Raw genomic sequence first — 14025 nt, 5'->3', positions numbered from 1 at the left:
GTCTTGCCTGTCTGCAATGCAGAGAGTCCTCTGTGGAATTACCGTGTTTCCTTGAAAATAAGACCTAGCTGGACCATCAGCTCTAATGTGTCTTTTGGAGCAAAAATTAATATAAGACCCGTTCTTATATTATAGCCGGTATTGTATTGTATTGTATTGTATTATATTATATTATATTACGTTATATTATATTACATTACATTATATTCCCAGTCTTTATTATATTATATTATATTATATTATATTATATTATATTATATTATATTATATTATACCCAGTATTATATTATGTTATATTACATCATATTATATTATACTATACCTTGTCTTAAAATAAGACCGGCACATTTTGCTCCAAAAGACGCATTAGAGATGATGGTCTGGCTAGGGCTTAGGCATAGCTGTTCAATTTGTTGTAAATTGCAGGGGAGATTTTAAGAGGCTCACCTCATGCCGCCATTTCTGCGATGTAATCTTTTGTTTTTTTTTGTTTTTTTGATAATGCATCCTTACATGTATAGAGTCATATCTCTTTGTGGGTTTGATTTGCATTTCTCTGATAAGTGACATTGCACATCTTTTCATATGCCTATTGGCCATTTGTATGCCTTTGGAGAAATGTCTATTCAAGTCTTTTGCCTGTTTTTAAATCAGGTTATTATGTTATTTTGGTTGTTGAGTTGTAGATATTCCTTATATATGAGATCTGACAATTCAGTTCGTGAACTTGCCACCATGCGCTTACATTGGCAGCACTGTACAAACAGCTCAGTAAGGTTTCATAACCTTGGTATATCAGTGTCTTACAGCTGTGTTTGTGTAGACGTGTGGCAGTATCTTGCTGAGTCGTGTTCATTATTATTGTGTGTTTCTGTGTGTCATAGCAAGAATGTATGAGCTTGAATTAGAGCAATGAACAAACGTTAAATTTCTTGTTAAACTTTGCAAAAGTGGAAGTGAAATCAGGGACATGTTAGTCCAAGTTTCTGGGGATAATGCCATGAAGAAAACGGCAGTGTACAAATGGATTAAACGTTTTTCTGAGGGGAGAGAACACATCACTGATGAAGAGAGGTCAGGGTGGCCAATATGGAGCAGAACTGAACTGATGAAAACATTGCAAAAGTCCATGGAATTGTGCGTCAAAATTGTCGACTGACTGTGAGAAGCATAGTAGACCAAGTAAACATCAATAGAGAAACAGTTAGGAAAATCTTAACTGAAAATCTTGACGTGAGAAAGGTGTGTGCAAAAGTGGTCTTGAAGGAGTGCACCGATGAACAAAAGGAAAAGAGAGTCGAAGTTTGCCAAGAACTTTTGGAGAGGCAAGACAATGTTTTGGGCCGTGTTATCACTGGTGGTGAAACATGGGTGTACCAATACGACCCCGAAACAAATCGCACAATGGAAATCTCCACGACCAAAAAAAGTTATGTCTGTCCAAATGAAGAGTCAAAACAATGTTGCTAAACTTTTTTGATATCAGAGGGATTATTCATTATGAATTTGTACCAACTGGACAAACAGTTAAGGACGTTTACTATTTGGAAGTACTGAAAAGGCTATGTGAAAAAGTTAGACAACCTGAGCTTCTTGCCAATAATTCATGGCTCTTGCATCACGACAATGCATCAGCTCACATGGCACTGTCTGTGAGGGAGTTTTTAACCAGTAAACAAATAACTGCATTGGAACACCCTTCCTACTCACCTGATCTGGCCCCCAATGACTTCCTTCTTTACCCGAAGATAAAGAAAATATAGAAAGGAAGACATTTTGGTGACATTCAGGATATCAAGGGTAATACGACGACAGCTTTGATGGCCATTCCAGAAAAAGAGTTCCAAAATTGATTTGAAGGGTGGAATAGGCGCTGGTGTCGGTGCATAGCTTCCCAAGGGGAGTAGTTTGAAGGTGACCATAGTGATATTCAGCTATGAAGTATATAGCACTTTTTCTAGGATGAATTAGTGAACTTAATTGTTAGACCTGGTATTATGACTATTAACCCCTTTTCAGATACATGGTTTGCAAATATTTTATTCCAAATTCCACAGGTAGTCTTTTCATTCTGTTCATTGTTTCCTTTGCTGTGCACACAATTTTTAGTTTGATGTCCCACTTGCCTGTTTTTGCGTTAGTAGGCTGTGCTTTTGGTGTCATATCTAAGAAATCTTGGTAAGACCAATGTCATGAAACTTCCTCCCTATGTTTTTTTCTAGAGAGTTTTACAGTTTCATGTCCTATGTTTATGTACTTAATTCATTTTTTGAGTTCAGATTTGTATTATGCTGTAAAATAAGTGTCCAGTTTCATTGTTTTGCATAATGCTGTTGAAACTTTCTAGTGAATTTTTCAGTTCAGTTATTACATTCTTTGGCTCCAAAATTTGTTTGGTTCTTTTTTTATATTTTCTATCCTTTGGTTGAAATTCTCATTTTGTTCATGCATCAAATTCCTGAGCTTGTTCAGTGTCTTTATGATGGTTAATTTAAATTCTTTTCAGATAATTCGTGTACCTCTGATTCTTTAGAGTCAGTTTCTGGAGACTTAGTTTGTTCCTTTTGTTGGGTCATTTTCTCTGTTTCTTTATGTTCCTTCTAATTTTGTGTTGGTATCATTGCATTTGAAAAAACACTCTTCTCTCCTAGTCTTTATGGATTAGGTTAGTACAGGGAAAGGCCTTTATCAGCCTGGTTATAGATTCTGGGCACCTCTCAAACGTTTTCTCTAGATATGTCTTCTCAGGACTTCAGTGCATTGATTCCAAATTAGAAAGATTTTCCAGTTTCTTTTTTTCAGAAGCTTGTACTCTCTTATATTTTCTTTTGTCTATCTGTTGTACCATGGGTCCTCTGAAGCAGCATCACACCACCCAGCTCTTTTTTGTTCTTACTGGTCCCCAGGAAGCTAGAGTACCCCAGGTACTGTGAGCACCCTAAGTCAGGCTAGACAGAAACCAGTCACTCAGGCAGCCACACCCCCAAAGCTGGAATGTTGGACACACTCCAGTCTTCTCTTTTTCCCCAAGGCAGAGGTTGCTGAGCTGTATTGTGTTGGTCTCTGTTTCCCGTATTGTTGGTTCTCTGGACCTGCAGCTCACCACCCTGCTCTTTTTTATTCTCAGCAGGCCTTAGCCACCTAGAGTATGCCAGGTCCTGTCTGTGCTCCAAGATGTTTGAGAAAGAAACTAGTCTCCCAGGAAGCCTCCCTCCCAAAGTCAGAATGTTAGATGTACATTCCAGTCTTCTCTTTAACTTCTCAGGGAGAATTTGGGAGCTGGGAGTTTCCTTCCGATTGTGTGGTGCTGTGCCAGGAGGAGGGACTATGGTGAAAGGGTGTCATGAATTTTCCTACCCGCTGTAATGCAGCTGGTTTAGTGCTTGCCTTGAGTTCAGGAGCCCCTTAACTGGTTTCTGAATTTCCCATAAAGGGAATTGGTATGTGTACAAGTATTGTTGTTGAATGGGTGTTTCTATGGGAGGAAGGAAGGCCTGGGGCTTCCTATGCTGCCATCTTGCTGATGTCACTCCCATCGAGGACATTCCTAAGTGAAACTGGCTTTTGCTTATGAACAGTCATGAAAAATACAATGAAACTGTATGGTGACATCTTACATGAGACTGGCTTTATTCTTTCCTTCAATTTCTTTTTTTTTCCCCTTAGATTTTATTGGGGGAGGGGTACAGGACTTTACTGGGGAACAGTGTGTACTTCCAGGACTTTTTCCACGTCAAGTTGTTGTCCTTTCAGTCTTAGTTGTGGAGGGCGCAGCTCAGCTCCAGGTCCAGTTGCCGTTGCTAGTTGCAGGGGGCACAGCCCACCATCCCTTGCGGGAGTCGAACCGGCAACCTTGTGGTTGAGAGGACGCGCTCCAACCAACTGAGCCATCCGGGAGCTCAGCGGCAGCTCAGCTCAAGGGGCCGTGTTCAATCTTAGTTGCAGGGGGCGGAGACCACCAACCCTTGCAGGACTCGAGGAGTTGAACCAGCAATATTGTGGTTGAGAGCCCACTGGCCCATGTGGGAATCGAACCGGCAGCCTTCGGCATAAGGAGCACTGAACTCCAACCACCTGAGCCACCAGGCGGCCCCTCTTTCCTTCAATTTCTTGATCATGAAGAATTCAATGAGACAGTTTTGTGTTTTTGCCTTGATACATGCTAAGATTCCAGCAGTCTTATCTTCCTTTGTTTTTGAACTATTAGTGCAAATGTCAATATGGCAAAAAAAGGGAAATAAAGTCTTAGTATTATTACAAATAGAGTTCTGACCTTGTAGAACTCCAGAAAGTGTCTTGGGGAATCAAGGGTCTGTGAACCATAGTATCAGAACTGCTGCTTTCACATTGTAAGTTCTCTTCTATTCCTATTTTTCTAAGAGTCTTTAAAAAAATAGTAATGGGGCTGGCCCTGTGGCTCAGGCGGTTAGAGCTCCGTGCTCCTAACTCCAAAGGCTGCCGGTTCGATTCCCACATGGGCCAGTGGGCTCTCAACCACAATATTGCTGGTTCAACTCCTCGAGTCCTGCAAGGGTTGGTGGTCTCCGCCCCCTGCAACTAAGATTGAACACGGCCCCTTGAGCTGAGCTGCCGCTGAGCTCCCGGATGGCTCAGTTGGTTGGAGCGCGTCCTCTCAACCACAAGGTTGCCGGTTCGACTCCCGCAAGGGATGGTGGGCTGTGCCCCCTGCAACTAGCAACGGCAACTGGACGTGGAGCTGAGCTGCGCCCACCATAACTAAGACTGAAAGGACAACAACTTGAAGCTGAATGGCACCCTCCACAACTAAGATTGATAGGACAACTTGATTTGGAAAAAAAAAAAGTCCTGGAAGTATACACTGTTCCCCAATAAAAAGTCCTGTTCCCCTCCCCCAATAAAAAAATAGTAATGGATATTGAATATTGTCAAATGTCTTTTATGCATCTATTGAACTATAGTCTGATTTTTAAAAAATCAGTTTAATGTGGTGAATTAATTTGAACTAAATTTGTGTATTTGAGATAAATCCACATTAATCTTGATATATTTTAATATTATTTTTCCACTTATGTATCTATATGTTTAATGCTATGTATGTTTAAATACCTCAAGACACTATTATTATTCAGTTAATATTCATTTAGAGTTACCCATATGTTAGTGGGGCATGGACTCCTCTCAGCGTGGTGTCCAGGTTCTTTGTATCCTGAACAAAGAATTGAGTGGGACACCAAAAGGCAGTGGTGAAAGAGCAGCTTATTAGAAGCAAAACTACACTCCAAAGGGATAGGAATGGGCCTGAGCAACATAGTGGCTTATAAGGCGCCAACTGACGAGGACTTGCAATTATTATTTCCTTCTCTTCTAGAATGGGTTACTCCTCTCTGGGTGTGGGGGTCTCTTGATTGGCACTTAGGATTGACAGGAGACTATTACCTCATTTGTTCAGATTATGCATGTTCTTTCCCAGAGTTCAGTCTGTTAAAATGATACTAATGAACTTCCGGGCATATGTATGATATTACAGTGATGGTATAATGAGGCTAGGGTGAAATGAAGGTCATTGTAGCCGTTACTACTTAGGTGTGAGTGACTGGTCTAATCTAGTCCAATATTTGTAACCTTCAGCTTCCTTACAGTGGTTGATGGTTATAGTAAATAAAGGAAAAGTTTGGGTGTGGAGGTGAGGTTTCTGGGCGGTTGCAATTCGTAGGTTATATCGGATGTGCAGGAATGTTTGGAGACCCAATTCCTGCTACTAACTGCCTGCCTTATTTCCCCCTGAGAGGCATGATCCCAATAAATATCTATGGGAAGTTGAGGAACAGGAGGTCTCTTCTTCTGTTTCTGCTTCCTGCTGAATGTAGTCGTTGTCTCTACCTATTGGGGATTCACAGAACTCTCGCCCTATCTGATCTTATATGAGAGGAAGAGGTCTCGAGATCAACCTGGAAGACTGTGTTGGCCTCCTTGGTTGGTGTACTGGAAGCCTTGCTGGGGCATCATTTGTATCCTGATAGCCCCTAGATGAGGAGAGATAGATTTTGGTTAATAGATTTAAAAATGTTGGCCCAAGAAGCAGGACTCAAAGCTACTGATGCAGGGTGACTATGTGATAGAAAGTCCGTTTAGCTTCATGGAGCCTGTGGCTTTTTCCTCTGGTTTAACCTGTCATTCAGGTGGCGTTATTCATCCAGGAGCTGGCCTAGAAAGAATTCTGGGCCACGGTGATTACAATCAACAAGCATAAATCACAAGTTTCTGGAGCAGGGGGCAGGAAACATTCTGTGGTTCAGGCTAGGAACAATTTTTAAGATTAGGAAACTGTTTTGAAAAGTGATTAGGACCAGGGGCTAGGGAGCTAAGAAACTAGGGAAAAGGAGACTTAAAATCCCTATAGTGGGGATTGGGGTGGGGAGGCTCTTTCATTTGGTCCATATCACATACACTTAACCTCTTTTTCCTTTATCATTTCTTGCTGCAACTCTAAGGTTCTATTCAGAATCATTTTTATCCTGCCTAAAGAATGTCCTTAAGTGTTTTTTTTTTATTGTATGAACTCAGTTATTGTTTGAAGTTTAGTCCTTATTTTGCCTTTTCTTGGAATTCTGTTTTTTGGACATAGAATTCTAGGTTGGCAGATACTTTGTTTTAGCACCTTGCATGTATCTTTCAGCTCTTTCTGGCACTCACTGTTCTGTTGAGAAGTCATGAAGATAATATTGTCTTTTCTTTTCTTAGTTGCTTAAATGATTTTATCTTTGGTTTTCTGTAGCTTTACTGTAATGTGCCCAGATGTGGATTTCATTTCAGTTCTGGAAAACTGAATTCTTGGTTATTATTTCTTCTGATATTGATTTTGCCCCATTCTCTCTCCTTTCTGGAGTTGCAAGTGGGCATACCTGTTTTCACTGTAGCCTGTATATCTATTCTTCTTAGCTGTATTTAAGTTAATCTAATGAGGAAGTATTCAAAATACAAGTATTTTTTTCAATTTGTTGAAAAAATTCAATGTTTTGTTTTTAAACTTTATTATTGGGAAAAAATCTCAGATGAGAAAGTAGAATGGTATAATAGCCTCAATGAAATCATCAAGTAGCTTCTATGGTTGTCAACTGCTGGCCAATCCTGTTTCATCTATAACCTTACTCATTTCCCCATTTTATTGAACTAAATATCACTTTATCTCTAAATATTTCAGGATCTACCTCTTAAAGATGGAGTCTTTATAAAATATTCCAATTGACTCATAATAAAAATGAACTCACATTAATTTTTAAAATACTTGCTTGAAACAGGATCCAAGTAAGGATTCATGCACTGTGATTGCTATCTCTCTTATGCCTTTTTTACTCTGAGGATCCCCCATCATCTTTTATTTGTCATAGCAATATATGTTTGTTGAAGAGACTGAGTCATTGACCTGTAGAGTTATGCTGAATTTAGGTTCATGCCTTTTAATTTTTTTGACAACTTCATAGGTGGGTAGTGTAGTCTTTCATCAGGATCAGGCGGCACATAATGTCACATTGTCTCTTCTTGTGATGTGAATAGTCATTGATAGATGCCTAGATCTTTATTAGGAATCTTAAAATGATGATGTAACTCTATCATTCCTTCATTATTTATTAGCTGAAATACTTCAATACAGAGACATTTCTTATCAACTGTTGCTTCCTGTATGAAGGCAGAATAAGTGCTTGATTTTTTATTCTTTTACCAGTTTTCAAAATCATAAATTGTTTCACTAGCATCCTCCAGTTCTGACAAATTAGGATTTTTTAGGATTTTTAGGTTTATTTTATTCTCATTATAAACTAATGGATTTAAATATCTGATACGTTGCCAAATATTTTTAGTTGATATAATTTGCTCTGTAAGGATCATCTATGTTGGGATTTGAAATTAATGCAGACAATTTCTGTTTTATTCTAGTTTGCATTTATGCCGGATCCTCAGTGAAAATAAAAGTCATGATAGTTCGACTTATAGAGGTAAGACTTTTAAAAGTATCAAAGCTATTATTTTTGGCTTGGTCAAAATTAATAAATATCCTGTTTTCCATCAAATTGTTACGAATGAAAACAAAAGGTATAAGATAGTTCACATTATATAAAGCTTTTATATGAATATATTACAATTAAGGTTAAAACTATAGTTATAGTAAGACTATATTTTTGTATAAGGATGTTATTTGACCTGCATAGTAGTCATATGATATTGCATGGTTTTAATAATTGTGACATGGTATATTCTGCAGTTGCTAGCTGTATTAAAAATTACTCAGGCTAGTTATCATAAACAGAAGAGAAAAGCTAGCATTGAAAGAAAAACTATTGTGATCTTAGTTACACTAGGAAATTTCCAGAAACTGAGGTTCAGTATTTTTTACTAAAGCTGGTTACCTCGGGATCTTATCAAAGGAAGTTGTCATGGAAAACATTAAAAGCAAAAGGAGTTTACTGCATATCACAAATATAGTTTATTAAGTAAAATGTTATATAATTAAGCAGGATATAAATTTGCAGTTATTTTAATTTTGAAGGATGTTACTATTTAATATTCATTAATTTAAAACTAGGCATATGGATTTAGAAAAAGAGGGGAAAAACAAAAGCAATTATGTCTAGTAAGTTTAAAGCGTTTTTATACATAGCTTTCATTGGTAGAACCCATAACATATTTTTTTTGATCTGGAAAAGGTAATTCATAACCAGTTCTATTTTAAACCAAAACTTATTAGATAAAATTTATTGTATCTATTTAAATTATGTGAATAGAATATTCAGAACAGAATATTTTTGTTGGTAAGTTTACTTTTGTTTTATCAAAAGTTAAATATTTCTTAATATGAGAGTATATACTTTTAAAAGAAAATTTGCTTTTTGGAGTGGAAAGCAATTTTATAACAAATGAATGAGCCATTTTTTTCCTGTCATTTGGGTAAGACCTGTTTTAAGACTTAGCATTCCTAGCCTGAGTCCCCAGAGTTATTTTCCAATTCATCCTGCTTATAAAATTGCATTACCATTCATAAAGATTTCTGGTTGATATAATGCCTTCTTTTTTGAATAAGCACTTGACTGCCAGAAGTGTAAGAAAATAAAAAAAAAGACTCTAAAAGCACTGGATACTTAATTTTTTTCTTCCCTATGTTTAAAACAAATTGTTAACTTCTTAGTTAACTTTGATCTTGTTTGCAGTTGAAACCATAAATGGATAAAGAGAATTCTCAGAAAGACTATAAATATTATAGCCTAAGACAGGCTGATTACTCTTAGTTTTAAATGGGGGCTGTGTGGATCTTTAATAACTATCAGATTATTGTTAATTTGCACGGTTGTTCTGATCCATGTTGGAAATAAAAAATAGTTATGAGTATGGTCTCATTGGCTGAATTGCTGGTGCTTTCTGGCTTGCCCTTGGCCTGCTTCCCCAGCACGTATACTGTTTGGCTGATACCTGCCAACAATCAAGCTTTGGTTTGAGCACACTAGTTGGTAGTAGTCCATGCAGGAAAGTGAATGGTATTTCTTCAAAATTTCCTTTGTTCTATCTAAGGGGGATTGTGTTTGGGTAGTGTTCCCTCAGTCCTTGCCCTTTATGCCCTTGTCTTGAATTGATATCATTTTAGGCAGGTAGTTTTCCTTTGCACACTACTTCACCTTGTTTTTTGTAAGCCTCTTCCCCCCCAATAAAATAACATTGTAATGATGGCTGATAAACATGAGTAGTCAGTGATATTTGACATAATCAAAAACTGATGTCTTCAATGTTCAAATCCTACAATGAACCTAAGAATCTCTAAAAGTCTCTTTTACTTGTGGCTATTCTTAAAACTGCTTTTTCTGAAATGTTAGCATTAAGTTAAAATCTTTTATTTATTTTTGTGTGTAATTATAAGGGTTGCAAGTTTTCCTCCCAATTGTAAATACAGTTTTTTAACTGTAGTATAAATTTTAAAGGATTTTGTAGGGCTAGCCTAGTAGTCTTAAGGCACCACTTACTGTTACCTAACCACTTAAATGGGCATTTAAATAACATGTGAATTGGGGACTATTTTTGCTACTTTGTGAATTACATTATGATGGTTTTATGTCACTTAGTATCAGTAAAATGACCTGGGCCATTTGTTCTCTATTTTAATCTCCTCCTGTGATTATGATTAGAATTCCCTCAGCTGCTGCTGCTTCTTTTTTTTTTTTAATTGGGGGAATATTGGGGAACAGTGTGTTTTTCCAGGATATCAAGTCATAGTTTTTCAATCTGGTTGTGGGGGGTGCAGCTCAGCTTCAAGTCAAGTCATTTTTTCAATCTAGTGGAGGCGCAGCTCACTGGCTCAGGTGGGACTTGAACCTGGCGACCTTGGTGTTATGAGCACCACACACTAACCACTGAGCCAACTGGCCACCCACCGGTGGCTCAGCTCCAAGCTCAAGCTGTTGTTTTCAATCTAGTTGTGGGATTGAAAACTAGTTCCCTGGCCTGTGTGGGAATCGAACCGGCAACCTTGTTGCTAAGAGCTAGCTCTCTAACCAACTGAGCTATCCGGCCGCCCCAGAGCCTATATTCTTATGGGAATTTAGTTTATGCTCAGCCCTTTTGTCCTTCTAAGAGTGAGTGCATTTTTAAAAAAAATCTTAGTTATCTAAATAACTTTAAGTATTACTTATTATAAAAAACATTTTATTAATAGAAATTGAAAGCATATTCCTACCATACTAATAAGTAGAAAGCTTTTATTTTAGCTTTGCAATTAGATTTGCATTTTAGCTTTTATATAGCTTATTATAAGCATAATGAAGACATATTTGTGAAAAAGGTCGAACATATATAATAGAAGGTAAATATATTTAAATACTTCACAAGGAATTGGAATAATCTGGCTATATCTCTTTAGCAAATAATGGGATAAATTTATTTCATTGTAAAATACTGTTTTCATTGTTTAAAGGAGGATTGATATAAGTTTTGATTTCTATTATGTTCCTTTTTTGTGACTATTAGTCACAAAAACATTTAAAAAAAAATGTTTTATTTTTTACTTGCTATTTTGCCCTGAAACATTTTTGGTTTCCCTCAAAAGGAGATTATAAATTGATTTTATTTTACATTAATATTTTAAGAACTACTTGTTTTCCTACTTTTAATGAGAGGAAGGAAGTAGAGTTTTTAGTGTATGGGACTAAAGAAGAAGGTGGCTGGGAGGAAGTGTTCATTTAACCATTAATTCCCCCCCCCCAAAAAAAAAATTCCTTCTCTAGGAAAGGGGTTTATGCTAATTGATAGTGAATGCGACTGCTTCTGGTTGACTCTCATGTTTTCATAGAACTGCCGTTTCATATATGTATGTATGCAATTTTTGTTTGCATTCTGATGGAAATAGAGGAGAAAAGAGATTTAGATTCTAGGAGAAATTTCTCTGATGGTAGGATAAAATTTGATTTTTATTTTTACTGCTATGCCTTACCTGTTGTCAATGTAGCCCTGATATTGAATTGACTATAATTTGAATATATTTAGGAAAACCTATGCAATCTGCTTGTGAGAGGAATGGTTCATTTAGTTTATGTCTATGACCATTTGCTGGAGTTCTGTGCAGTCACTGCAAATAACTTTGGGGACTTTGGTAGCATGAGAACATGCTTTTAAAAGTGTGTGTGTGTGTGTGTGTGGGGGGGGGGGCGGCCCGGTGGCTCAGGCGGTTAGAGCTCTGTGCTCCTAACTCCGAAGGCTGCCGGTTCGATTCCCACATGGGCCAGTGGGCTCTCAACCACAAGGTTGCCAGTTCAATTCCTCGAGTCCCGCAAGGGATGGTGGGCTCTGCCCCCTGCAACTAAAATTGAACACGGCACCTTGAGCTGAGCTGCCTCCCGGATGGCTCAGTTGTTGGTTGGAGCGCGGGCTCTCAACCACAAGGTTGCCAGTTCAATTCCTCGACTCCCGCAGGGATGGTGGGCAGCACCCCCTGCAACTAAAAAAAAAAGAAAAAGAAAAAGAAAATTGAACACGGCACCTTGAGCTGAGCTGCCTCCCGTTCGACTCCCGCAAGGGATGGTGGGCTGTGCCCCTTGCAACTAGCAATGGCAACTGGACTTGGAGCTGAGCTGCGCCCTCCACAACTAAGACTGAAAGAACAACAACTTGAAGCTGAACAGAACCCTCCACAACTAAGATTGAAAGGACAACAATTTGACCATTGTTCCCCAATAAAGTCCTGTTCCCCTTCCCCAATAAAATCTTTAAAAAAAAAAAAAAAGTGTGGGGGAATCAGAATACCAAATGATGTGTGCTATGAATGCAAATGTGTAAAATACAGGAAAAGATTGGAAGGAAATGCTCAAGCAATAAGTAGTAGTGGAGTCAAGGTGAACTTTTTTCTTACTCTTAGTTTTGTTTTTGTGAACATAAAAGGAAAATATCTGCTAAAATAAAGCATTAGAAGTATATTTTTCTTGTTGTTATTGATGTTTATAATAATTCCGAGAAGTAGGAAATATATAGATCTTCCCCAGAGGATCTACCTTTCATGTTCAGGATACTGCGTCCTTACACTCTCTTTTATGTTCAACAGATTTCCAGCAAGCTCTCTATGAGTTATCATACCACGTCATTAAAGGAAATCTAAAGCATGAACAGGCATCTAATGTTCTTAATGACATTAGTGTAAGTATTTTACATATATGTGTGTGTATGTATGTATATATGTGTTTTTTAATTTAATAATTGTTACATATTTCTTTTTGCCTTTGATACAAAGATCCCTGATGTGTATAACTTGCATTTCATTTTATTTTAAATTATAATAGTGAATGTTTTAAGGCAATATTGGTAAGCCATTGTTGCTAGACAGAAATAAAGATATTTTAATCTTTTTGTCTGGTTGTAAGTAAAGCAGAAAATATTAGGTAAGTTGGGAGGGCAAAACCTGCATTGTAATAAAATGAAGGTATAGTTAATTAAAAATGCTACTATAAAAGTATTTTGGCTAGAGTATTTTTCTCTCAATATAGCAGCATATCAAGGCATTTTCTTTTGTTTGTGGTTATGTTTAGAAAATAATTTTTAAATTGATTATTACATTATTTTAAATTGAGATTGCATAGCTCTAACGTTCACTTGATGCCAATTTTTATGTGTTGGCTGGTTGTTTTAGAAAATATTAAGTACGTAGAGTTTTTTCCCTAACCTTTAAGTGGTTATTCTGCTTTACTCTTTTATTTATTAGAGAATTTAAGTTAGATTCAGATCAGATACTTTTCATGGTGGTTTGTTATATGAATTGAAAGATGAACTCTCAAATTGTAAGGGTGTGAAGGGTGTTTATTGTAAACCAGTAGTTAAGTCTGAGTTTTTACAAGTGGTGTATCATTCTATTATTATTAGGCTGGATTTTAAACTCATGTAAATAACATTATCTGCCCAGTTGAGAATAGCTTTCATAATAAGTATTACAGATGTGGGACCTGGAGCTTCCTGGTATTGGTGCAAATTTCCCTTGTGCTACTTTAAGATTCTGTAGCTTTTTTCTGTTAGGGTAGGTAATCTCCTTTGTATGATTTTTGTGCTTTTCTGAGGATAGTCTTAAAGAACGACTATGTTTAGCTATTGTTATCCCCCCTCCCCATATTGCAATGTATTTGAGCAGTAGGGGTTTAATACGAGTTTCTCTTTTATCCCTAAACTGTCTTTATCTGATAACAGCAGCATTAGTCATGTTGGGGTAGTCTGTTTCTTAAACAACTAATATTCCATGTTTGAAAACTCTTGTCTTGCTCTTTTATTGCTGATTTTCAAGTAGCCTGAGTACTTGCACTCAAGTAGACATAGCCAGAATTCATAGCCATTAAGAAACTTGAGACTGAAATCTGGTTGACAATTAAGGTTATTTCATTCTGTAAAGTGTGCATTGATGTAGAGTTTAATGTGGTTATAGAATCTGAGTCTAATACTTTCCAATTTGTTGAAAATGAATAGTCCAAATGAACTTAATGTGTATTTGGTTTTTACTTACCTTCCTCTTTCCTTTGAGTCCTTAGTGAT

General features: G+C 37.2%; 1 protein-coding gene across 16 annotated transcripts in view; it reads left to right on the top strand.

The window, feature by feature from the left end:
- THOC2 (THO complex subunit 2) overlaps positions 1-14025 on the top strand; it is a 154867-nt gene that overhangs the window by 26149 nt on the left and 114693 nt on the right. For all 16 annotated transcript variants that reach the window (XR_012493508.2, XR_016019991.1, XR_012493507.2 and 13 more), the window contains 2 exons: positions 7918-7976; positions 12557-12648. Coding sequence is in view for 13 of the 16 variants with exons in the window: in XM_088795058.1 (XP_088651184.1) it covers positions 7918-7976; positions 12557-12648 (151 nt within the window). In the remaining 3 variants the exon portion in view is untranslated. The remainder of the gene's footprint in view (positions 1-7917; positions 7977-12556; positions 12649-14025) is intronic.

This window comes from Rhinolophus sinicus, chromosome 18 (genome assembly GCF_057876585.1).
Source record: "Rhinolophus sinicus isolate RSI-liver-muscle chromosome 18, RSI-T2T, whole genome shotgun sequence".
Taxonomy (NCBI): Eukaryota; Metazoa; Chordata; class Mammalia; order Chiroptera; family Rhinolophidae; genus Rhinolophus; species Rhinolophus sinicus.
The sequence above is the reverse complement of the archived record's forward strand: the minus strand, read 5'-3'. Positions and strand labels throughout refer to the sequence as shown.